This window comes from Girardinichthys multiradiatus, chromosome 22 (assembly GCF_021462225.1).
Source record: "Girardinichthys multiradiatus isolate DD_20200921_A chromosome 22, DD_fGirMul_XY1, whole genome shotgun sequence".
In the NCBI taxonomy this organism is placed as follows: Eukaryota; Metazoa; Chordata; class Actinopteri; order Cyprinodontiformes; family Goodeidae; genus Girardinichthys; species Girardinichthys multiradiatus.
Genome location: NC_061814.1, coordinates 24576441 through 24603359, shown reverse-complemented (window position 1 = coordinate 24603359; position 26919 = coordinate 24576441). Strand labels below are relative to the sequence as shown.

At 43.2% G+C, this 26919-nt stretch overlaps 1 protein-coding gene across 1 annotated transcript; it reads left to right on the top strand.

Annotated features, from left to right (window-relative positions):
* Window positions 1-860: 860 nt before the first annotated feature.
* LOC124859371 (exportin-5) lies at window positions 861-25766 on the top strand. The gene is made up of 33 exons (XM_047352124.1): window positions 861-1092; window positions 1589-1710; window positions 1790-1862; window positions 1967-2104; window positions 10511-10693; window positions 10785-10811; window positions 10916-11101; window positions 12415-12491; window positions 12573-12617; window positions 12724-12814; window positions 12914-12997; window positions 13115-13240; window positions 13392-13482; window positions 13581-13709; window positions 13936-14051; window positions 14149-14304; window positions 14576-14617; window positions 14711-14800; window positions 14884-15083; window positions 15170-15272; window positions 17340-17521; window positions 17812-17912; window positions 18003-18099; window positions 18192-18328; window positions 18457-18554; window positions 18654-18700; window positions 18961-19070; window positions 19869-19928; window positions 20005-20099; window positions 20189-20296; window positions 21607-21744; window positions 22148-22312; window positions 22503-25766. Exons 1-33 carry the CDS (start codon window positions 991-993, stop codon window positions 22647-22649), a joined length of 3666 nt encoding a protein of 1221 aa, XP_047208080.1. The 5' UTR covers window positions 861-990; the 3' UTR covers window positions 22650-25766.
* The last annotated feature ends 1153 nt before the right edge of the window (window positions 25767-26919 follow it).

Sequence of the window (26919 nt, the reverse complement as noted above, 5' to 3'; positions counted from 1 at the left end):
TCATTTGTTCAGACTCAAGTTCAGCATTATTAAGTTTAAAACATAATCATTCAGAGGGTAGACCAGACATTTTGTTGGAAATAAAACTTACTTTATTTAGAATACAAAGAATGGGATTAATATTAGTGTTTTTATGGGTACCAGCACATGTAGGAGTTAGAGGGAATGAGATGGCGGACAGGATAGCAAAGAAGGCAACACAAAACAACATTAGCTTTATAATAAATATTAGTAGGTCAGAGGCAAGAAATATAATTAAACAGAGAATCAGGAAAGAGTGGCAAAAAAGGTGGGATGAAGAAAAGAAAGGAAGATGGTTTTACAGAATCAACAAGATAGTAGGAGAAGTAAGAACAGGAAGAAGGAGTAGAAAAGAGGAAAGATTAATTACAAGATTAAGACTAGGACATACAGGACTTAATTCTACATTGTTCAAGATAAAGAAACATAATACAGGAAAATGTGATTATTGTGGAGAGGAGGAAACAATAGAACATGTAATATTGAAGTGTCAGAAATATGAACAAGAAAGAACAATTTTAAGGAGAGAATTTGTAGGTATTAAAGAAAATTTTATATTGAGAGATACTTTGCAAAGAAGTTTAGGTAGCAAACATATTCAAATTATAATTAGATTTTTCAAAAGCACTAAATTAATAAATAAAATTTGATTGTTGTAATAGTAAATAAGATTTAAAACCATGAAGAACCACACTCCATACCAGTCGGTGGCGGTAATGCACATCTTCAAGTTATTTGCCAACTGCCAAAAAACAACACAGAAGAAGAAGAAGAAGAAAGAAAGAACCACAAGGCCCAGAATTCTCTTTTTACGGCAAGCCAAGGGTCCCAAACTCATCGGGAGCTTCGCATTTCGGGCACGTTGGCCGACGTCCGTGACTCCGCACGTTACCCACTGTAGTGCGAGCGCTTTGCATAAGGGAGTTGCTTGCTTTCGTCTTAACGGTGTGACCGACGCTACCTGAAGTCATGGCTGAGCAGGTTGCAGCCATGTGTGATCAGCTAATAAAAGCCGTGATGGTGATAATGGACCCAGAAACGAGCCAGATTTACCGGCTGGAGGCCCTGAAGGTAGCACTGTTACCAGTTGCTAGGTAGCTTTTAGCCAGCTTACATTGTCATTTATTGTGACCATAAGGAGCGTAGAATGATGTGACTGTGAATGGCGATAAACTGCCGCTAATATTCAGTAGTGCCATTGTAATAGTTGTTCGGAAACCGTTGTTCAGTTGTCGTAAATTGGATGTTAAAATTAAAAATGCTGGAGAGCTAGCCTAGTATAATCATAGTTGACTCACATTCATCCACTCACACAAACAACAAGATAGACATTGGAATAAAGAAATTAAACTTAATTTAATCAAACCAACTATTCATGCGTTGTAAACGGAACATCTACTTAATAAACAGCTCGGGATTCATATTTGTTTTCATGTTTGCGAGCTGTTGGCTTTATATCAAACACGTGTACCTGACTGGAAATTCGTTCAAGTGTATTTTTATTGCACTATAACATTTAGCTGATACAAATTAGCTTTAAAATAACCAGACTTATCTCTCTGAGCAGTTTTGTGAAGAATTTAAAGAGACGAACTCCCTCTGTGTCCCATGTGGCCTACAATTAGCGGACAAAAACCAACCAGCTGTGGTGAGACACTTTGGCTTGCAAATACTGGAGCACGTCATCAAGTAAGTGCAATACATGTGATACCTAAAAACGTAACATGATAAAAGCTGTACAGTTTGATGTTATTTTTTTCTTTCTCAGATTCAGATGGAACAACATGCAGCAACAAGAGAAAGTCCAGTTAAAGGAGTGTGCCATGCAGCTGCTAACAAATGTAGGTGTGATAGTAAAAGGACCATCAGTCTTACAGATAGGATAAATCGTAAACATATCCCAGCTTTTGTTTGACATCTGTCGCTGTCACTGGGTTTTTACTAGGGTACCCATTCCATCCTGGAGGAAGAGAGCCACGTCAAAGATGCTCTATCTCGGATAGTAGTGGAAATGATAAAAAGAGAATGGCCTCAACATTGGCCAGATATGCTGAAAGAGATGGAGACTCTTTCTAGCCATGGGGTGAGTAACATACACAGTGCAGCAAGTGTAGCGTGTTTCTTAAACCAGTTTAGGTGAACAGGGTTACGTAATGGCTTGCAAGCAAATATATTCCAGTGGATGATTAGTCATACTCGTTCTGCTTAACTAGTGTAGCATGTATTTGTATTTACCCATTTTTACTCTGATACTACTATAAATAGTGGAGACGTCAGAGGTTTATTGGAAAACATTAGTGAGCAACGGAGGTTATGCTGTAACTATGGTTCTGTGAATTCCTGGATGACTGCCAGTGGCAGTAAACAAAGTGGATACGTCTCCTCGCGCTCCGTGCAGGTCGAGATTAAATGTAAACAAAGTCACGTACGTGACACGTAGCCCACCTGGGCGTACGTCTATAAGTAGCACGTGGAAGGCTACGTTCGGTCTCTGGGATCTTCTCGCAGGGGAGAAGTTCCGAGTGACCAGTGTGACTGGCAGTCATCCAGGAATTCACAGAACCATAGTTACAGCGTAACTTCCTTTCTGTTTCATTCCTTCCTGACTGCCAGTGGCAGTAAACAAAGTGGATGACTTATGCCAGCAATGTCACGAGCAATGCAGTACTCACCCACCTCTCAGTTAGTAGAAGGGGTCAGAGGCAGGATTGCCAAGGCCAGTGCCGACTCATGTGCCACATTGAGGTGGTAGAAGCGTGCAAACGTGCACGGTGTTGCCCATGACGCCGCCGCGCAGATATCTCCCAGTGGCACGCCCCTCAGTGCTGCCCAGGACGTAGACACACTCCTGGTGGAATGGCACACAACACCAGAAGGGGCAGCTGCCCCCACAGACTCATAAGCCAGCGCAATAGCATCTACGACCCAATGCGACAGCCTGTGCTTAGAAAGGGCTCGCCCCCTGTTCTGTCCCCCGTGGCACACAAACAGCTGGTCCGACTGGCGAATAGCGCCTGTAGCCACCATGTACAGCTGCAATGCCCGGACCGGGCACAACATGTTAGCCAGCCTCTGTTCCTCGGACTGAAATGGAGGAGGGCAGTATGCCCCCAGTTCAATGGCTGTATTCACGTAGCCTGGGGGCAGAACCTTAGGGAGAAATGTTATGTTCGGCCACAGCGATACTCCGGACCTGCATGCCTTCCAACGCAGGCAGGTAGGGGTGATGGCGAGTGCGTGGAGCTCGCTGACCCGCTTGGCTGTTGTTACCGCCAACAAAAAAGCAGTCTTAACAGACACCAATTTCAATGGGGCAGCACGCATATGCTCAAAAGGTGGCCCACTCAGGGCCTTCAACACCAGTGGGAGGTCCCATGCTGCCGCCGGTCTCCGTAACGGGGGGCGCAGCCTTCTTGCACCCCAGAGAAACTGTGACACCCAATAGTGTCCCCCCACTCGTCTGCCATCCACGATGTCGTGGTTGGCTGAAATGGCAGCCAGGTGCACCTTCAGGGTTGATGCTGCCCGTCCGGCATCCAATAGACCCTGCAGGTACCTCAAAATATTATGCAGGGAACACGAAATTGGGTCAACTGCTCTGCGTCTGCACCACTCCGCAAAACGCTGCCTGCAACGGGCATAAGTCCTCAATGTGGATGGAGCTCTGGCATTCCGCAGTGTCCGCTGAATGGAGGGCTCCAGATCCATCAGGGGCTGCCAGCACCCCTCAGCGGCCACACCGTGAGGAGAAGATGGTCCGGAGACGGATGCCAAACCTTCCCCTCCAACTGAGACAACAGGTCTGCCCTGACCGGGAGCCGCCATGGCTCCCCGTCCAGCAGACTGAGGAGCAGTGGGAACCAGACCCTCGGGGGGCCACCAACAGAACCTTCAGGCTCGACGACCTCACTTGGTGGAGAGTGGGCAGAAACAACGGAAACAGGGGAACGGCATACAGCAGGCCGGCTGGCCATGTGTTCGCCAGGGCGTCCATCCCCAGTGGGGAGCTGGCCTCCGCCAGGGAAAACCACAAGGGGCAATGTGTACTGCTCCCTGAGGCAAAAAGGTCGACCTGGGCCCTGCCGAACCGATCCCATATCTGCCGTACGACCTGAGGATGCAGCCTCCAATCCCCGGTGGGGAGCCTCTTATGGGACAGGTAGTCGGCCACAGAGTTCCTCGTCCCCAGTAGGTGCATTGCCCTGATGGAGGCGAAGCGAGGGTATGCCCAGGTCCACAGCCTCCGGGCCTCCCTCGGGCACTGCAGTGATCTGGTCCCACCCTGGTGGTTGACGTGGAACACTGTGTCCGTCCTGAGGAGCACGTGCTTGCCCTCGAGAAAGAGCGAGAAGTGCCTTGGCACCAAATAAATCGTCTTGAGCTCCAGGACATTGATGTGCAGACTTCCCTCCTGAGGCCCCCACAGCCCGTGGACGGACCTGCACTGCCACACTGCTCCCCATCCGAGAGGTGATGCGTCCGTAGTCACCACGTCCCATTTTGCAGGGACCGTACCGAGTGGGACCCCACGCTGCACATATGCCCTGTCCCGCCAGCGACGGAGGAGCACTGTGCAGCCGGTGTAACCCGCACCTTGACCTGCCGGTGCAGCCTGGGGTCCATGTGGAGGCTGTTGAACCACCTCTGCAAGGGCCGTAGGTAAAGCGACCCCAGAGGAGTCAGAGCCGAGGCCACCACCAGCATCCCCAACAGTATCAGCCACAGTTTGACTGGGGGTGCCGCCCCCGCCCGAAAAGACTAGAGCAAGGACTGAATCCTGTCCACCCTGTCCGGGGTCGGCTGAGTCAGCATGGCCACTGAATCCAAGGCCATGCCGATAAAGACCACCTGCTGGGCCGGGATGAGAGAACTCTTCTGATAGTTCACTGCTATCCCCAGTGCTCTGACATGGGCCAGGACCTTTGACGTCGCCCGATCCGCCCCACCGGAGGAGGGGGCACAGATGAGCCAGTCGTCCAAATATGGCAGGATCTTTAATCCTGACAGGCACAAAGGGCTTAGGACTGCCTTCATGCACATCGTGAAAATCCGAGGGGCTAAAGAAAGGCCGAACGGCAGGACCGAAAACTGGTAAGCCACGCCGAATCGCAGATACTTCCTGTGTCCTGGGTGGATCGGAACATGGAAGTACGCGTCCTTCAGGTCCATGGATGTAAAACACTCGCCTGGACAGATTACCCGAAGGACGTCGCAGGTGCAGAGCATCCGAAATGGCAGCACCATCAAAAAGTGGTTCAGCCCCCTGAGGTCCAACACCGGCCGAAGGGAACCGTCCTTCTTTGGAATCCGGAAATGGGTTGAGTAAAACCCGTCGGCCTGCGAATGTGGCGGGACCACCACTATGGCCTCCTTGTCCAGCAGAGTCTTTATTTCCTGCAGCAAGATTGCAGTTCGTGCAGGATCTGTAATGGGAGTCACCCTGACCCCCGATGGGGGTGGAGGCCGACGGCGGAACTGCTGCCTGTGCCCTTGGGACATACAGGGGTTGGACAATGAAACTGAAACACCTGGTTTTAGACCACAATAATTTATTAGTATGGTGTAGGGCCTCCTTTTACAGCGTCAGTTTGTCTTGGGAATGACATATACAAGTCCTGCACAGTGGTCAGAGGGATTTTAAGCCATTCGCCTTGCAGGATAGTGGCCAGGTCACTACGTGATACTGGTGGAGGAAAACGTTTCCTGACTCGCCTAGATCTGGTGACTGTGCAGGCCATGGGAGATGTTCAACTTCACTTTCATGTTCATCAAACCAATCTTTCACCAGTCTTGCTGTGTGTATTGGTGCATTGTCATCCTGATGCACGGCACCGCCTTCAGGATACAATGTTTGAACCATTGAATGCACATGGTCCTCAAGAATGGTTCGGTAGTTCTTGGCAGTGACGCACCCATCTAGCACAAGTATTGAGCCAAGGGAATGCCATGATATGGTACCCCAAACCATCACTGATCCACCCCCATGCTTCACTCTGGGCATGCAACAGTCTGGGTGGTACGCTTCTTTGGGACTTCTCCACACCGTAACTCTCCCGGATGTAGGGAAAACAGTAAAGGTGGACTCATCAGAGAACAATACATGTTTCACATTGTCCACAGCCCAAGATTTGCGCTCCTTGCACCATTGAAACCGACGTCTGGCATTGGCATGAGTGACCAAAGGTTTGGCTATAGCAGCCCGGCCGTGTATATTGACCCTGTGGAGTTCCCGACGGACAGTTCTGGTGGAAATAGGAGAGTTGAGGTGCACATTTAATTCTGCCATGATTTGGGCAGCCGTGGTTTTATGTTTTTTTGGATACAATCCGGGTTAGCACCCGAACATCCCTTTCAGACAGCTTTCTCTTGCGTCCACAGTTAATCCTGTTGGATGTGGTTTGTCCTTCTTGGTGGAATGCTGACATTACCCTGGATACCGTGGCTCTTAATACATCAGAAAAACTTGCTGTCTTGGTCACAGATGCGCCAGCAAAACGTGCACCAACAATTTGTCCTCTTTTGAACTCTGGTATGTCACCCATAATGTTGTGTGCATTTCAATATTTTGAACTCTTACCCTGCTAATTGAACCTTCACACTCTGCTCTTACTGGTGCAATGTGCCATCAATGAAGACTGGCTGCCAGGCTGGTCCAATTTAGCCATGAAACCTCCCACACTAAAATGACAGGTGTTTCAGTTTCATTGTCTAACCCCTGTAGTTCTTAACACCCACGCATCCCTGAAGTGGGTTTCCCAATAGGCCAGGCGCCGTTGTGAAAACCTCCCCGCCGTCGGCCTGCAGCCCTCAGGCCGCCCCCTGCTGCCTGCTTCGGCCTCTGGGGGGCCGCCGGCTCCTGTCCAGGCCCGCCAGAGCCCCGCGAGGTGGCGCCCGTTCCACCCCGGGCTGTCGCCAAGCTCCTGCCACAGCGTGGCTCCGCTGTGCAAACTGTGCGGGAGTGGGGGTTCGAAACTGACGCCGCAGGTCCCGCACGTCACGTCTCCTGGGTTGCGGAGCAGGGGGTCCCATGGCCCCGCTGCGACCACCCCAAGCTTCAGGGGCCTGGCTGGACTGCCGACGGCACTCCAGTGCCCTCTCGGCCTCCGGTCCAAACAGCTGGCCCGGTATCACCGGCAGCCTCCGCAAGCTCTGCTTACAGTCATCCGAGATTGGGGCGTGTGCCCACCAGACCTGGCATCGGGTGACCACCAGAGTGGACAAAAGGCGACCAAGTTCCCTGGACATGAGTCCAAAGGCCTGGAGGGCTACGTCATTTGTGTCGCCCAGTGCTGCTCCCACCATGCTCGGCTGCAGCATCTGGGACTATGAGGACAGAGAGGGAATTGTCAACACGTGCCATACGAGCCGCAATGTCGTAGGCACGGCACAAAAAGTCGTCCGTAATCTGACACTGGGCGCTTGGACAGCGGGCCCTCTCCCCAAGCGCCTCATCTGGGGAAAGAACCAGTGATGCGATGCAGTGATCCACAGGGGGCATGTGGTCCAGACCATGATCCCCAGGATTGCGCATGCACGCCAGGATCCGTGCGTCTCGACCATGGTGGGAGAAGCTTCTAGGATCCCTCCAGCAGCGCTGAAGCTCTTCCAAGAAGGCTGGCGACGGTGGCCCCTCCGTTAGAGGTGCCACCGGAGCCCAGCAAAAAAATGGGTTTTCCATTGGCCGGGCCACGGGTGCATCGCCCAGGTCAACCTTGGCCAAGGCTGCCAAAATAATTGCCCGTAGCAGGCATGGCTCCTCCCCTGGGCCAGAGCTAACTGAACTCCCAAGGGAATTACCTGAGCCATCATTTCCTCCAATACTCGGGGGATCCCCCTCCTGATCCCGAGGGTCTGGGAAGGGGTCCCGCTGGTCCTCGAGGGACTGGAACTCTAAATTGGAGGCCCTCACAGAGATTCCATCATCCTCCAGGTCCTCCCCCAACTTCCAAGCTGCTGCTGCTTGGAAGGCAGGTGTGGGTTCTGGGGCCTTGAGTAGAACCTTGAGCTGCTCCACCTCGGCCCTCAAAGAGTCCACTTCTTACTGAGATGGGCGCTCCAGCCGAGGCCTCTTCCTCCGTGGGCTGCGGCATTCTTCCGCTGGCGCATCCCCCTGCCTCCAGGAACACAGTTGAGGCATCCCTGAGGGTGGCAGCTCGGCCACAAAGAGGAGATTCTCTACCTGACGTAGCCTGTTCTCTAACAGGCAATGGCAAAATGCTGCAGTTCATGCATGGGTCCATCAGAGCCTCCCTGAGATGACCCACGCCCAGGCATTTGGGGCACAGATCATGTCCGTCCTCTACCTGTAGAGGAAGCGCACGCCAGCATCCCGATCACAGACGTGGGAAATGCAGGCAGGCACCAGGCCAACTGAGCAAGGACTTCAATAAAACTGAAGAACGCGATCAGAGACCTCTATTTAACCCACTGCTTCTCAATACAGACACGAGCCAGGCAATCCGAGCGAGAACTGCGCATCACAGAACGCAATCAGAACATCCAGCTTCCACTCACCTGAAAACTACAGCTGTCCGCTCCTCCCCACCCGGTCTCAACAGGGGAAAAGAAGCGCCAGCATCAAGCTTCCGGCTACTAGAATTCTGCTAACACAGAAACAGAGAAACGTCAACCACAGCCTTAGAGGGCTACAAAGAGCACTCCGACAAAAAAGTCACAGGCAGGATGACGCCGTATCACACAAACCGTGTGCTTACCTGTCGTAGACCTGCAATACCCAATAAGCACCGAAACACGGACTTATAGGACCGACCAACCTGCGAAACACGCGACGGTTGACAGCGAGAAGATCAAAGAGACCGAATATAGCCTTTCACGTGCTACTTATAGACGCACGCCCAGGTGGGCTACATGTCACGTGCGTGACTTTGTTTACATTTAATCTCGACCTGCGCCCCAATGAAACTGATGTCTGTTAAGACTGCTTTTTTGTTGGCGGTAACAACAGCCAAGCGGGTCAGTGAGCTCCACGCACTCGCCATCACCCCTACCTGCCTCCGTTGGAAGGCAGGCAGGTCCGGAGTAACGCTGTGCCCGAACATAACCTTTCTCCCTAAGGTTCTGCCCCCAGGCTACGTGAATACAGCCATTGAACTGGGGGCATACTGCCCTCCTCCGTTTCAGTCCGAGAGACAGAGGCTGGCTAACATGTTGTGCCCGGTCCGGGCATTGCAGCTGTACATGGTGGCTACAGGCGCTATTCGCCAGTCGGACCAGCTGTTTGTGTGCCACGACGGACAAAACAGGGGGCGAGCCCTTTCTAAGCACAGGCTGTCGCATTGGGTCGTAGATGCTATTGCGCTGGCTTATGAGTCTGCGGGGGCAGCTGCCCCTTCTGGTGTTGTGTGCCATTCCACCAGGAGTGTGTCTACGTCCTGGGCGCACTGAGGGGCGTGCCACTGGGGGATATCTGCGCGGCGGCGTCATGGGCAACACCGTGCACGCTTCTACCGCCTCAATGTGGCACATGAGTCCGCACTGGCCTCGGCAATTCTGCCTCTGACCCCTTCTACTAACTGAGAGGTGGGTGAGTACTGCATTGCTCGTGACATTGCTGGCATAAGTCATCCACTTTGTTTACTGCCACTGGCAGTCAGGAAGGAATGAAACAGAAAGGAAGTTACGCTGTAACTATGGTTCTGTGAATTCCTGGATGACTGCCAGTCACACTGGTCACTCGGAACTTCTCCCCTGCGAGAAGATCCCAGAGACCGAACGTAGCCTTCCACGTGCTACTTATAGACGCGCGCCCAGGTGGGCTACGTGTCACGTACGTGACTTTGTTTACATTTAATCTCGACCTGCACGGAGCGCGAGGAGACGTATCCACTTTGTTTACTGCCACTGGCAGTCAGGAAGGAATTAAACAGAAACAGTATTATAAAGACAAAGGAACACAGCAGATGGGTCAGGTATAAAGTTTAAAGCAGGGTTATGTTATAAAACCCAGTTTTAAACAAACACTAGGTGCCATTTCATTTCCATCCCCTGAAAATGCAGTGAATGAAGTATGGCACAACTGCAAGCCTACCATTACATGCCCATTCACCATAAAAACTGTCAGGCAGCCAAAGAGAGCATCATTTAGAGAAGATAATTCTGGAGGAGATGCAGAGACCCGCAGAGCTTAGATAGGAGAATCTGTTGAATGAACAGCTATTAGTACTGCACTCCACAAATCTGGACTTCATGAAGTACCAAGGAAATACCAAGGCCATTGTTGAAAGAAATTCGTAGGATATCCTGTTATGCATAAAGTTGCGCAGCCATCCACTACGTTGTTTTGGTTTTCCATAACGGAATACAATAAAGTTTGTGGTAATGAGATGAAATAGTGTGAAACATTTTAATTTCTAGATTTGGTTTTCAGCAGAATTTTAGATAAATAACCCTATTTCGCATTTTTGAGTAAGTTAGTCATTCTTTTTATGCTAAATGTTTGTAAAGGAAATAAATTGGGTTTTTGCCATAGGAGGCACAGACAGAGCTGGTCATGCTGATCCTTCTGAGGTTGGCAGAGGACGTGATCACCTTCCAGACGTTGCCGTCACAGCGACGCAGAGACATCCAACAGACACTCACCCAGAACATGGATAGCATCTTCAGTTTCATGTTGGCCATTTTGCATATCAATGTTGAGGACTATCGCAAATTGGTAATTGTGGTCTTAACTTGATTACTTCGGTCTCCAAAGTCGCAGTGTTGCTATGAATTAACAGTGGAGTTAATTGTGTTTTGTCTTTCAGAAAGAGGAACCAGGACATGAACTTCGGGTATCTACACAAATCCTAATTTTTGCATTCAGATTGGGTTCTTTTCATATTCCTCACTTTGAATGTTCTTATTTGTTTATTTCTAACATTTTATCCACACACAGGCCAAAACCCACTGTCGAGTTGCCGTGGCCACACTGAATACGCTCGCAGGCTACATAGATTGGGTGACACTGGTGCACATCACCTCTAGAAACTGCCAATTACTGGAGATGTTGTGTGTGCTGTTGAGTGAAGCCGAACTGCAGCTGGAAGCTTCAGAGTGCCTGCTTATTGCTCTAAGCCGGAAGGTGAGTTGCATGAGGATTCATCAGTTTTATTAGTCATCGTTTTATATTTTTCTGTATATTAAGTTTTATTCTGATGTTTGATCAGAAATCATCAGTGTTTTCTAGTGATCCAGACCAGCAGCCTCACAGTTTTTATCCCTGTTTTAGGTCAGTATTCCTCTGAAAGACATTTAGTTTTCTCTGAATTCAGGTCCAAAAACTGCCAGTTCTACATGGTAAACTTTAAGTCTGGAAAAAGAATATTCAGTTAGTTAGCAGGCTAACATCCTTTTAACCACGGCCTATTAATGTTAAATTCCTTGAGTCATGACTGCATTGAGCGGTAAGGGGAACCTTTTGAAGGATGAACACAAGAATCAGCTCTCACAGCTCCTCCGAAGTAGACAAATCAATAATGGTATGCATCTGGCTATCCGAATAGAGATGCACAACAATAATAAGCTCATCAATTTGGTAAAGTAAAAATATTCAGTCAGTAAGATTTTATTCCTTTTAAATTACTAGCATATACAGCTTCATTCATGTTTGTCCCCTCTTATGTCATCAATAACTATGTCATATCCATGCACTGTAATGACAAGTGAGCAAGCGAGGGATGAAAGTAGCTGAAACATTTTGCATGCCTAGGTTTGAGCAGTCGTTGTTGTACTTATGACAGCTTCACTGAACTACAGTAATAGTATTATCAGTTAAAAATACAGATCTATTTGACAACATGCTAGTTGGTGTAGGTTAAGTTTGCACAATAAACGCTAAAAAGTCATCTTAATGCTCCAGCTTGTTTCATTGTCTTCTAAGTTTGCCTGCGGTCTTTCAGCTGTGAAGCACCAGGTTTAACTACTGTTCACTGGAGAAACCTAATTTTTATTTTGCAATTTTCTTCTGCAGCTAATAATCATGTAAAAACCATGAAGGAGGACACTTCAGACACAACTGAACTTGATGATTAGAAGCCCAGTTAACACACAGTTTTACGTGAGCCTGTCAAAGTAAATGCTGCAGGTCAGACCTGTGGCATGTTGAGTTTTGCATCTTCAGTACCTGGTCCTGCCCATTCAGGTTGTTGCTGGGCTAAGCACCATGGCTATTTGATACTTAACTCTTGATCTGTTTTGTTACTGACCATTAGAATACAGTGCACATCTGATTTGGATTGAGGCTTTTTGATATGAAACTGTTTTAAAGGACCAGATTTAGATTGTTCTGTATTCCTGAACTGTCTTCCCCTTATTTGGCAAAGATATTTAATGTCAATACCTACATTAAGTCAATAAGAAGAATGTATGTATAGTTCTTATGGTGTTCTGCCACAGGGCAAACTGGAGGAGAGGAAGCCCTTCATGCTGCTGTTCAATGATGTGGCAATCCAGTACATCCTCTCCGCAGCCCAGTGAGTTAAACCGCTCCTTTCTCTGACTATGCTGAAGGCAACTTTTCACTGAAACTTAATATTCTGTGTCTCTGTTTCCAGGTCAGCAGATGGTTTAGCGATCTGTCCAAATTTCTCAAAATCACAGTATGTTCCGTCACTTGTGTAGCATTCTGGAAATCTGTGTCTGATGTTTATTTACTCGCAGCATGAAGCTACAGTATGTCTCATTGTGGTTTTTATTCGTGTTTAGAGCAGTGGAGGTGGTGGAGCGGCGCTACATTTTTCTGAAGAGGCTCTGTCAGGTCCTGTGCGCTCTGGGATTCCAGCTCTGCTCATTAGTGGTGAGTTTTTCCTTGTGTGGCCACTTATAGATCAGTATGTCTACCCTGTGTTGAATGCAAGCTTTATCACTCCAACATCTGAAATTATGTCCCCACCAGGGTTCATGTCCAGAGGTTGAAGTCCCTGAAAACCTCAGCAAGTACACAGAAGCCTTATTAGCCTTCACTACGCATTCCAGTCCGGTGAGTTATTGCTAATTATTGGAGGACTAAACTTGATGTTGCTTAAATGTTATTTTAATGGTTCTGGTTTTAATTATTAGCTGATGGTTTTTTTCCCCTCTGCTTTATATTCTGCAGTTTTTGAAATCTTGCACTGTGTCAACATGGGCTAGTTTGTTCAGACACGATACTCTATCAAAAGTCCCTGTTGTTTTGGAGATGGCCATCAAATACCTCAAAGTATCAACAACCAACCTTGTTAGGGTGAGATGCTCATTTTTGATATTATCATTCACTGGATAAATGGGGAAAAAACACAGCACAATGTGGCTGTATTGTGAGAAATGTGAAAAAGTTCAGTGGGTGGGAATACTTTTACACAGAATGATATCTAGTTTTTTTTTTTTTTTCCCAGGCTGGCTTTCCTTCTAGACAAGACAGCCCGAGTTGTGTGTACTCTCGAGTGGACTTTGATAGCGACGAGGACTTCAACTCTTTCTTTTGCAGTAGGTTTTATTAATTCATTATTATTAATTCATTCTGTTAAAGTACCTTAATTTTATCATTAGTTTCTTAATGATTATTTGTTTATACTGCTTTAAAGCTTATCGATCGCAGCATGGGGACATTTTGAGGACTCTGAGTCGTATTGTTCCAGTAGAAGCTTTCCAAACGGCAGCAGAATGGCTACGGTTTCAGATCGCCAGTCCAGTTGATCCTGGAGACACCACTTGTAAGGGTTTAACTCGACTTTTGAAGCAGTTTTAAGGAGAGATTTGACTGTTTTCCTTTGGCGTTTTGCTTGGCAAAGCATTGACTCTGTAATATTCTAAAGCAACATTGAAATTTATACATTTTATATTTGTAACCATGATATAGACTTCATTAAATTAAGTCAAAATAGAAATCTGTGTTATTTTCTTTCCAATATTAGGTAATTTTCTGTTGTTTCTCTCCAGCTAGGACTGCAGAGGGTCTGTGTTCCTTGATGTCTCCATCCGTCCTTCAGTGGGATGCATTGACGGTCTTCATGGAGTGTGTGATGTATCAGATCTTCAAAAGTTTGGATGAGGAGGTGACAAAATGTTTCTCAAAGTACAGGGAAAAATAACTGGTTAGTATAAGAAAAGCAAATGTCATGTATTCTCTTGTTTCTGCTTCTGACTGTGCAGAAGTTGCCGATAGATCAGAGCATGGAGCTCCTGCAGGCCGTGCTGAACTACGAAACCAGAGACCCGCTCATCCTGTCCTGTGTGCTGAGCAATATCTCTGCCCTCTTTCCTTTTGTCACCCACAGGCCACAGTACCTGCCACAGGTTCTCTATAAGGTTAGATTAAAATGGATCTATTTGACAGACACTGATAAGAAGACATTTTATGTCCTCAGTGCTTTTGAATTGCTTGTTTATTTTATGATTTATTTTCTGATTTATTTTGAACTTTTTTTTCTCTCTGCTGATGTCGTTTGTTAGTTTTACACATAAACTTTTTTTATAGGTACCCCAATCTGCACTTACAGCTAGTTTTGCAACAATCCCAAAAGCCATGTATCTTTGTTCTTGCTGACTAACTTTTGGTGTCTTTGTTTTGGCTGCGCAGCTGTTTAACGCTGTCACGTTTCATATTGATGCGGAAAACAAGGCAAGTTGTTTTCACAGAGCAGAATATATATTTTTTTTTCATCATCTCTCTTGTCTGAAATTGAAATAAAACATTTTCCAATTATGTTTTCAGGCGCCTCGGGGTCGAGCGGTGAAGAACGTTCGGAGACACGCCTGTTCTGCTATCATTAAAATTTGCAGGGATTACCCACAGTTTATCTTGGTAATATGTTTTTATCCCACTTAAAAATGAATCAACATGAGTCAGCCTTTCTAACCGGTGTAATTACCTTATTTCTTCCACAGCCTTGCTTCGACATGTTTTACAGCCATGTGAAAGAGTTGTTTTCAAGTGAAGCCATGCTGACTTACTTGGAGAAATGCTCCCAGATGGAAGCTCTGGTGCTCATCAGTAACCAGTTTAAAGACTTTGAAAAGCAAAAGGCTTTTCTAGATGAACTAATGGCCCCAGTAATCACTCAGTGGACCTCTGAAGAGATGACAAGGTTGATGTGACTTTTTTACTTCTTCTGTGAAACCCTACATGTTTTGAGATGTATTGAAACATCATTGCTTTTCTACTTTGTTTCAGCATGCTTTGGGATCCTGTCAAGTTCCTGTCATTCATTGGAGCAGATAAAGTCATCACAGAGCAAAGAGAAGAGGGAGATACAGCAGGACCTAACAGGGGTCAAGTAAGTGGGGTACAAGAAAATACAGCTAAGCATTATTCATCCGCCTGGCAGGAAAACGTTTAAAGTAATCTTTTAATTTTCCAATCAAGCATCAACCACGTCTTGTTTGGAATATCAAATTAATAACCTGAAGATACTTAAATTGCCTTGCATAACTGTAAGACATTGGCACCCTCTTCTCTGCCAGCTAATCCAAAGCTATGAGATTTTGTTAAATCAGTCAAACTCACTTTAGATATAGTTTGTCACCTGTAGAACATGTCATGATCAATTTTCTAAAATGTTGCCTATTTTATAAAGCTTAAGATAAAATCAATATAACCCAGAGGTGTCAAGTTAAATGCACTTCCGTGCCACAAAACTTCCTTTTTTTTTTTTTTTAAGAAAAAATAAAAACGCAAAAATAAATTTCTTTATCCACTCAATGATAAACTAAACATGGAAGATTTTGTACTGAAACGATCAAAATAGCCAGATGTTTGTACAAAGGGATCTATAAATCACTGTACACCCAAAAAATAAAAAGGCTCATGCATACAGTTCCCAAATTATTTGGTTGTTTTCTTGCAGCAAATCTGCTTCTGAGTAAAGGTTTTTGGGTGTTTGTGGTTCTCTTTATTAAGAAACTGAGATTAATGCAGAAACCTGGTTAATAAATGAGAAGTAATTTACATTGTACCGAACACTGCTTTTCATTTTAGGAACATTGTGTCTGTGAAAATGTCATCTTGTTACCGACTGCATCTATCGGCTGCCTGCGGGCCACATCTGCTGCGTTATAGAATTAGTCAGGGGCTGCACAGAATCCTTTAGAGGGCCATAAATGTCCCCCAGGCCACACTTTGGACACCCCTGATTTAACCAACAACGAGTTTAGCACGCATTCCCCTGATGACATCATGTACGACATGAGGAACTGTTTTCTTTTGTTCCCTTTGTTTGCATGTTTTTAATCAAATTTGCACATTCAAAAATGTTCAGTTGGATTCTGTAAAACGAAACGTTCTCTTTTGAGGGAACACTGCACTTTAAGCCAAATTTTCATCAAAACTCTATTCAATGTTTTCTTTTATTTATGTCTCAATAACTCCTGCTGAATTGCTGCATCATCTGCTTTTTCAGTCGAAAATGGTTGCCAAGTAGAAATAATAGGAATAATTGCATTCCTACCATTAACCCTAATATGCATGCACATACAGTACAGCCCACTGTACCTATGTCATCAAACCAGTCAACACCAGAGGGAAGAAGCAAGGAAGAAAATCCATCACTTGGCAGTCAGAAAGAGAGGTTATTTGGATAAGCGTATAAGTTCAGGCTGCATGCAGTGCCACAGTAATGAGAAATAATGTCACTACTTAAGGTGATACAAGCAGAAACTGCATTTGCTCATTCCAAGAGGTAAATACGCACTGACTCAATCAATCAGGTAGAAAAATTGGGTTCCGGAAGTCAATCATTGGCACCGTTTGCCTCTTTTTGGCAGCCACTTCTGTCTCCATTGTGGTTTGGAGTTCTGTTTGAAACAGTGGCTCAAACAAATAGAGTTGAAGTCCCTTCAGTTTAATTGCAATTGGAACTCTTAAAAATCTTTACTAAAATCTGCAAAGTTACTTTTGTTTTAGATTTCAATTTGCATCTGTTTCTTTTATTCATCTTTGCCTTTATTGTTCTTTTGTTTTTCTGTAAAGCACTTTGAATAACCCTGTGTAGGAATAGTGCTATACAACTAAACTTGCCTACTGATCACCCCGTTTATTGTGCCTCTTGCGATGTCATCACTATGCAGAATGAGCAGGGTATTTTTTTCAGTGTACTTTTCAAAAACTTTGTATTTTTAAAATTCTGCAGTAAAAATTCATGTTTTATATCCCAGCTGTGCTTTGTTGTCGGCATACATTTGTTAGTGGCGAAAAAAGTAAACCACTGGATCTTGTCTTTAATAAATTAGTGGCACAGAAACTCAAAAGTCTTTGACGTACCAGTTCTGGTTGTTTTTTTAGATTGCAGTTTTGTTTTTGATCCTCATTGATCAATTGAGGTGAGCATGTTTGTGTTTCCTTGTAGTTCAGCTTTTGTCTGTATGCAATGCTTGCGGTGGTGAAGCGTGCTCGCTGGCCTGCAGACCTGGAAGAAGCAAGAGCGGGTGGATTCGTGGTGGGCTACACCCCTGCTGGAGCGCCTATCTACAGAAACCCCTGTGCAGCTCAGTTTCTGGCCTTCCTGCCCAACCTGCTGGCTTTAATCAGGTATGCATGCTCAGTGTTAAAGGACTTTTATAGCTCACTTTTACTGTTTAACAGATTAAAGAATTAAGTTGTCAAACTGGAAGGGTGGACAGAGTTTAATACAATATTTTCTTAACTCTCCCTTTTAAGTTTTCTCAGGAGAACTTACAAAGTTTATGTTAAATATTGTTCATGTATAGAAACAAAATAAAAACAGATAATCTTTTATCAATATAAGGGATTATCAGTAACGTGTTAAGGATGTTATAAATTAATTTGTTACTCATAATCTTGTTCATATTTTTTGGCAGAACTCAGAACAGTTTATTTATGCCAGAGAATGTGGCTCGTCTTAGTGAAACCTTCTCCAGAGCCTATGATGTGATGGATGGAGATAAACTCATAATTCTTGGTAAGAAGAGCTATATCCATGTGTTTGTTTTTCATACTTATAGTGAAGGATCATCTAAAAATATTAAACCTTTTAAACATATTTCTTCAGGTCTCCCACAGCCGCCTCTGGATATCAATGACTCCCCTGTGAATAAAAGTCCCCTAGATCGCATGCAGGGATTTTTCAACTCAATATTTGAAACCTGGTATGTTTTGTTGACATGTAATTATCATCATACTTTGTCTCTATGCCGTCTCAGATACATTCTGCCTCCCTTCCCGCTCTTCACCCCTGCAGCTTCCAAATCCTGGGTAATGCAGGTCCGGCGCTGCTGCAGGAGTTCTACACTGTTGACAGGCTGGCTGGAGGAATCATTGGCTCAGCTTTCGCTTCCCTCGACCACGTGCCTGACCACAGACTTCGCTCAATGATTCATATCCTTTTTTTTATTAGCATTTTTCAGGTTTATTTCCATGTCTGCATGGTTGTTTTGGTGAACTCATCTATGCAGAAAGCAAAGCTCTCACTAAGTGAACGCTGATTTGCCTTGACAAATGCATACGGCTGTTTTTAAAGCAGCTGGTGCTCTCCTGTCCTCCAGAGCATCACGACAGTCTGTTGCGCCCTCTGCTGGGACCTTTGTTCACTTACATGTTGCAGGTCAGAGTCCTGTTTATGAATATGTTTGGTCTAAATTGGCTAAATTTGGCTTTATATTTTGTCATAGTGTCATGACCATGCTTCTGCTTCATATTACAGAGACTAAACATAAAGTGGCAGGTCATCAACCAGAGGACCTCTGTAAAGTAAGTTGTTGTAAAATTATTATTCAAAATGATAAGAGTTTGGAGATCAAACTTTTATATCTAAAATACAAACTCTGTTATTCACACTGTAGCTCCAGCTTTTGTTTAAATTAAGAGCAACAGATTATTTTTCATACATGTGTAAATGTTGTACCACTTTTGGCAAAAGTCCTCATGTATCCCCAAAATATGCTATGCATTGATGGCAGAGAAGGTAAGAATGGCATTTAATATGCAAAACAACCTTTCTGTGTTGTTAGTGGTGAGGATGAGGAGGAGCAGGTGGTCTACGAGGACAGCGCTGTGACTCAGGAGATGTTGGAAGAGCAGCTGGTGCGCCTGCTCACCAGGGAGGTTCTGGATCTTCTCAGTAAGTTTACCTTGTAGCTTTTTTACACTTATATTTTATAGCAGTGGGAAATTCAGCAACATTATCTTTTCTTTTTTTAACCAGTAAAATCGTAAGTATGAGGACCACTCTCCAGACTAAAGCATTTTTGCAGTTATAAATGTAAAATGCAGCTACTTTCAGCACTTGGTGTTCTTTGGAGGTTGAAGCATGCCCACTGTAGTGCCTTCTGCTTCTATTTGAGATGTAAAGTTTTATGCAGATTCAAATAAATAGCAGAATTGGTTCTTTTATTTTAGCGTGTACCCCAATAATCATTTAAAACCATTAACAGTTATATATTGAAGCATAGCACTGCAGTGGACAGAGTGTGCCTATAGACGACCCTATGATCTCTCTTATTTGGTACCATTTATCCTAAAGGTGTTGGGGAACACAGGTGCCATTTTTCAGATTTAATCATATTTTTGTTGCTTTTCTCTGCAGTTGATCTTGAATCATGATATACTGTAGCAATTTCAACCAGCTGCTCTGTCTTCGGTTTACATATGTGGTACTTTCACACATTCTGTCCAGAACATGTTCAAGGACATAAACAGGTGTTATTTTAACACTAGTTACTGTCGCATTTTAGCTCTTGTGCGATTTTGAAGACGTAATTCTCTCAAGGTATGTTGATTCCTGAGAAGAAGCCAGAAAATATGAGTTGGTAGATTTTCTAGCTGGTAGATCACAACTGCCTGATCAGCGTTTTCTCTCACCTAGTGGTATGTGAGTTATGATAGCTTCCCAATACCCATCTTCTTTCCCCTCTTTTAGATGTGAGCTGTATTTCCAGAAAAGTGCCTGAACCAGCAGCAAATAAAGAGGAAATCGATGGTAAGAGTGGAATTAAATGTTTCTTATTTCAAGCAAGGAAAAATGTGACTGTTTTGCTGGGAATGTGCTCTTGCAGAGGAAGATGTGGTGATGGGTTCAGTGCAGGTAGCATCATCTCCTCAGCCCATGGAAGAGCTGACTGAGCTTGGAAAATGCTTGTTGAAACATGAGGTCAGTTTCAGATGAAAAGAAGTCACTTTCAAATGAATGTACCTTCAATAATTCTTCTGGACTTAATATTTTGCCTTTTTCTGTCCCAGAATGTGTATATGTCACTGTTGACTCTCTCGTTCACCTCACTGTCCTGGAAGGACACCACAAACTGCCACCGCACTGCTTCTATGGTCTGCTGGAACCTCCTGCAGCAGGTAACATCCACACCGCAACATGTTTATACTGTAATATCAGTTTTTTATCACAATTTTACTTTCAAAATGAAGCAATGCATTGCTGCTCAAAAAGCATTTCTTTCAAAACCTGTAAATAATATAAAGAAAATAGTTCAGTCACACTATTTTGACACAAAGTGTTTATGTTGTATACACGTTTTTAAATGACTGCATTGTTCAGTAACATTTTTTTTGTCAATAGTAGCAGTCTTGGATCCATTCATGTTTCTGTTATTTTGCTTACTATAGTAGATTTTTAAAAAGTAAAACAGATAACAGCCTCACAGTCTCTAGGACAGGGGTCTTAAACTCCTGACTTTGAGGATTGGTATCCTGCAACTATTAGATGTTTTCCTCATCCAACACACTGAGCTACAGAGTAATTCAAAAAGACCTGGTAAAAAAATGAAGAATAATATATATAATAAGAGTCTGCAGTCTATGCAACTTCCTATGAACATTGGAAGTTTCTTCACCTCCACCATCAGTTTTTGTCCTGCTTTGGAAAAGCAAATGCTACAGTGGCTGTCATCAGTTTATCAGCAGAATAGGATGAAGTGTAGGGATTTTCTGATTGTGCCATCCTGCCCAATAATTTTAGCATTCTGTGCACGCCCCTCTGCACATGCAGTCAGAGGTACTCATTCACACAAAATCTGTAATCTGTTTTCTATTAATCATTCTTTCTTTCTTGTGTGTTTTATTTTTATTTTTATGAATTGCACTAGAACTATTAATTATAATATAAGCTCCAGAGCCTCCATCTCCCTGCATATTGCTAGATGCAATATAACTTCATGTAAGATAACTTGTGCATTTGATCTGCAGCCTGAACAACATGCAACTTTTTGGCAAACAGCCTTTGCACAATTTTCTGCTACTCCTCTCCGGGAGTTCATCACAAATTGATTTTCATTTTTAAGAGACCTGAGCATGGCGCTGTTTTGTATTTATTTGAGTGAAGGTCATGGGATGTTCTTTGTTGATTGAAGAAATCCTGTTAGATGCAGCTATAGCAAACACAGTGCCAAAACTATTATATTTAATTAAGTTGGAGCTCTGCCAGTTTGATAAGGTTGAAGTTAGGCATTCTGATACCAAATCCAAGCAGGTGTAATCGGGCCAGAAGTTTTCACATGACCCAGATATGCTCCCAATCGAATGATAAACACCAATCATCTGATTGTGGACGTTCTCCTAATCAAATTTTTTGGCAGTTGCCATCTGTGACATGAAACGCGTATGTATGTGTTAACTTGTATTAACCAACTTTAACCGTCTCGACCCAGGTTGTAGCTGGTAATCTTCTCCCTGAAGCAGTGACATGGTTCTATACCAGTGTCCTCAGAGCTCTTCAGGTTCACGGGCAACACGAAGCCTGCAACACTCCCCTCTGTAACCTGGCCATGCTCATCTACGAAAACCTGGTGAGACGAATGTCAGAACTGTCCTCTGCATTATCTGTTCATTATTCCTTTTTTTGTTCTTTGTTTTAGGAGATTACTTCTAGAGCTAAAATTTACTGGTGACATGCTTTATTTTCTTTAATGTTTCATCCAAGTCAGAAACTTGGAAAAAATCCAACTCCAGAGTAAATTTGCAAAGTTAAAATTAGTTAAAATCTTTTTTTTTTTTTTTTTTTGGTAAGGAAAATGACAAATAATAATTTGATTGCCATTTATTTGTTTTAGGTTACTTTCCTATCATTATGATGCACTTTTAGCTTTTACTACTCAGTACATAGTTGAGTAATGTATATTCTTGTAGCTGAGCAGTATTTTAGTTTTCTTTTCTGATAATGCCTATCTGTTGTCTGTCCATCTGCGCCAGCGGCCTCGCTACATTGAGCTGAGGGCAGTGATGACCCAAATTCCAAACATTTGTGCCGAAGCTCTGGACCACTACGATCGAAGGCTTGTGGATCCCAATGCCCAGAAAGTTGGAGAGAAGAAAAGGAGAGACCAGTTTAAGAAGCTAATTGCAGGAACTGTTGGGGTAATTCCACTTTTAACCACTAGAGAGCAGCGGTTCCCTTTTAAATTCTCTGTTCATGTGCTTCTCAGAAGTGATCAGGCTGTCCCTGTGGTGCAAATCCAGCAGTGTGATTCTGACTGAACTCGGCAGCAAAAAACGGTGCTGAACAATCTAATGAAAATCTCCTTGTTTAACCTTTTCTCTCCCCCAGAAAGCTCTCTGTCAGCAGTTCAGGAAGGAGGTCCACATCCGCAACCTTCCATCACTCTTTAAGAAGCTGAAGCAAGACAAGGATATAGTGGAGACTGAAAACCTGGGTCTCACAGCTCTCTTCAGCCCAGAGAATGATGTGCTGTAGAAGGAAAGGGCTTCATTCTGGCTGGAAACTTTGTTCTGTGTTAACACGTCTCGACACCCAGTTGTAGCAGTGTGGAGCTGCCCAACATATCTGTCAACTTGCTTTTCAGTGGGTTACCTCAGCAAATTCACTAAGCCACAGCAGGACTCGCACCAATGCACAGTTTACTTTTTACATTGCGAGAGCAGAAGCAAACACTATTTAGCTTTAGAAAAACAAACAAAAATCTAATTTTCTGTCAGATTTTTCAAAGCAGAGTAACTATTTTTTTAAAGAAAAAACTTAGACCACTCTGTTTGCTGGATTGTCACTTTTGGTCCATTTTTTTTCCTTTTTTTTTTCCAGGTTACAGCGACACAAACACTAAGCATATCATAGGTTTGTAAGAATCATTTGTGCTTTCGGCTGCGGTTTTTGTATTCAGAAACAAAATAAAAATCTTACGATCTTAAATAAGCAAAATCTGAAGTAGTTTGGGGCAGAGGGAGCCTGTTAAAGGCACACTGAGGGCAACAGATCTGTCTTATGGGGCGGCGCACACAGAGCTGGATGCATTTGGTGTTTGAAAAAATATAAATATTAGCTAGGTTTAGAGTTGACAGATATGTTGTGAGGCAGATTTATTCTGGGATTTAACGGAGGGGAAAAACTGGAGAACAAATCCTGGTGCATGGTTCAGATAGAGGACGTTTTCTGTGACCGGAAGAGCTTCAACACTGTTTTCTGATTCTGAAGGAGTCGTCAGTGGTACCTTAGGTTCAGTGTTTCTTTTTGAAGGGAAGAAAATACTTTAAAAAAAACCTTGAATACATTTTTGGATTGTGTTGTTTTGTAAATGGCTAAAGTAGAATTGCGTATAAGTTGCTAGCTGTTTATTTAACACACATTATCAGATGCTTAAGCTAACCTTGGTTGTTCTAAACAACTGGAGCGACCCAAAAACAGTTTGGATTTGCTTGAATAATGCAGTGCATATGTAGTTCCACAAATAACAGACATCAGTGCCAAAACCCTGACTAGGTTTATGAGCAGACAGTTCGGTCCGCTGATTATGTTTGTTCTGGTTTGTGAACAGGCACTACATTCCTTTGTTATTCAAAGCATTGTTTTTAATATAATTTCTTGATTTACTGTTTTTTGCTGTTACAGCCGATCATAATTCACTTGTTTTATACATGCAGACCAAAATATATGGCAGCTGTTTTGGCTTGAACCTCTTAATTACGGTCTACATATCGGATGCTGTTTGACCGAAAAAATATTTCTGTCCCAAAAACAAAACAGTGGCCATTTTAAAAAAATGTTTGTTCAACACTAATATTTTCTGTACAAAGGAAAACAAAATAGGAATTTTGAAAATGTTATGTGGTTTCTATTTTTGCTACAGGTTGGAAGTGTTTGTAATGTAAAATAGTGTAACTTTTCTTTTAATTTAGAGCACAGTTTCTTTGTGGTCATATTAAATAAAATGATCTGCCTCATTTGAAAAAAAAAAGAAATATGGCATTTACCATTTAGACAAAGAATTAAGATTTTCTTCTATTCATTTGATATTTTAAATTAGGGCTGCATGATGTTAGACTTGCATTATTGATTGGTAAATATTGCGGTCATGATATCATTTGTGATATATTTTGTTATTGTCTACTTTTTATCTGTGTTCCCATGAATCTGTGATCATTAGCGATTTGAAGGATGTCATTTGTGTCCGGTCTGAGCTTCTGCTGCCATGAGACTGTCCAGCTGGCTAAATGTTACATTAGCATGAAAAAAAACCTCACAACACTGGCAATATATTAGCCAGCAATTATTGCTCTCCAAACGGTCCTTTGCAATATGAATATTGCACACACTGATATTGCGACGACGATATGTTTGCGCTATATTGTGCAGCCGTAACTTGAATGCAGGAAGTAAAAAGTTTTATAATGCAAGTATGATTATCCTTGCAACTATTGTCTAATGAAATAATCAACCTGTCAGAAAAACAAATTATTTATTTGGCTTTAGAAACATGGAAATGTTTACACTCTTAAAATAACTATTGACCTGGGATTGTACACTAATTTTTCAACCTCTGAATTATGGAGCTTCTTTAGTCTGTAACTTTAGGCATCAAAAGGTTTATTATATTGTACAGGTAAGTTTGTGATGTTTAGAAACAAATAGCTAACAAACAAAAAAAAACAAGCTGATACAGATGAACTTTCATTTTGGTTCATCATTAAGAAATATGGAAATGGAGAAAGCCTTTGGAAACCTGGTGGGTTCAGATGGTATATGGATGGGTGATGATGCAGATCGTGGTTCTTGTTAAGAATCATAAACTATACAGTAAGTGATTCATGTTAACAAGCAGTTGGATGTGTTGCCACTTAAAGTGAAGATCTGCACAATGTGAGTTGTGCATGCACAGAATGTAACTTGAGTAGTTATACCTCTTCTGCTACCATTAATAAATGTTGGAAATATAGGTAATTACCTTCTTTTGGGTCACAGTAGCCAAACATCATAGTGTAAAGGACATGTTTCAATCTGCTAAGCGCTGGCATGGGCTGGTTACTGGTATCGAGTTATGTCTAGGTTTTATAAACTTACCATTTCCAAACGGCAAGCATTTTCCATCATGCCATTTTACGGATTAGTCCTTTTAGTAGTATACCAGAGAAGGTGCAGGGCGTGGAGTTTCCACTGTGTGGAATATAGAGTAATGTAGATGTTCCCCTCCTCAACCTGTTGCTGCACACAACTAGTCAGCTGGCTGAAGGAAGGGTCGAGCAATTTTCTCTCCCTTCCAATAAAGACAACTTTGGCTGTCTTTGTTGGAAGAACCATTTATCACACTTGTAAAGATAATTATTTTAAAACTACGGGTGGTAAGCTTCAAGTGGAACATCTGTTTAGCAGCTGGCAGCTGGTTCTTCCTGAGCAGGTATCTTGTTATTCTTGTTACTCTGTAAAAATGAAATGACAAAAAGGTATGTTCTGTGCAATAAGGAATTGAGAACTATTACATTTAAAAGATGTTTGTTTTTTGCTATCGAAATCTGAAAAAATACATGTATGTATTGCAGCAGCAGTTGCTTTTCTCTTAAATAAAGGTAATTGTATGACAAAGTTGTGTTAAATGTGTTTGTGCAAATACTTTGAAGGTGTATTTTTGTTCAAGGTAACCTACAATAAGAACCTCAAAAAGCCATGCTTTGTGTAAACTGGATCATTTTTGCAATTATAGATTTAAGTCAAGATGGCAGATGGGTTACGCGTACCTAAACCAGTCTGAGGTATAGGCAAACTTGGTTAGAGCTTAGGGTCCGTGGCCCCAAGAGAGCATGACTTCACCCAGGACATATGCAGTACAGACTATGGAAACATTAAGAAATTTATTGTTATCCTAACAGTCCTTGTTTTGATGCTCATTTTATCACTTTGGCTACTTCTGAGCTGGGGGCACAATTTACCCCCCCTAAATTAAATTCTGCTTAGGGGCGTCATACAACCTTTGGTCAGCTTGTTTTTTTTTTTTCTTTTTTTGTAATTTATCACTAACCATTATGTGGTGTAAAGATAAACCTTCAAGTTCAGCTTTGCCACTTTTTCAGTTATTTTAAACTTTTCAACATCTTTCTCTGACTGCAGATATGGATAGTTTAAGAAAGAAACAGTTTTCCTGTAGCCATTTCCTGACTGAAGGACATAAACATCTGCCACACTTGAAGGAAATGTCTTATTGTTGTTCCCATTTTGAAGACTGAACAAGAGAAAATGGCTTCTGTGTCATACCTCATGGAAACAGGAATTTATGGATTACAAATAAGTTCTTAGAAACTGATTCACCTTTTCCTAAAAGTGTTATTTAACAAATGCTTGTTATATATATTTTTTCATGAATTGTTTGGGGTGCCAATAATTGTAGCGCAGATGAGTTTGTCAATACATTGCTCAGCTGCGATGTTATTCCCCCACTGAATAACTGCACCAAAATTAAAGTCTGGGTTTTAAGTCTATCGTGTGTATTCTACGTCTTTCATGTAACTCGATCTGTTTTTGATCAGTTTACATGAAAGAATTTGCTCTTCAGGACCTAAAAAAGGAGTAAAAAATATATAATTTATCTCTCAAAAGATCATATTAGGAATTACTGACAAAGCTTACAATCCTGTCTATCTTACAGGTGACAGAGTATTCACTTCATTTGCCACCTTTGTTACGCTGATACTAAAGTCAGCATCCAAGAAGTTAAATCTAGATCTTTTTTTTTTATTGCTCC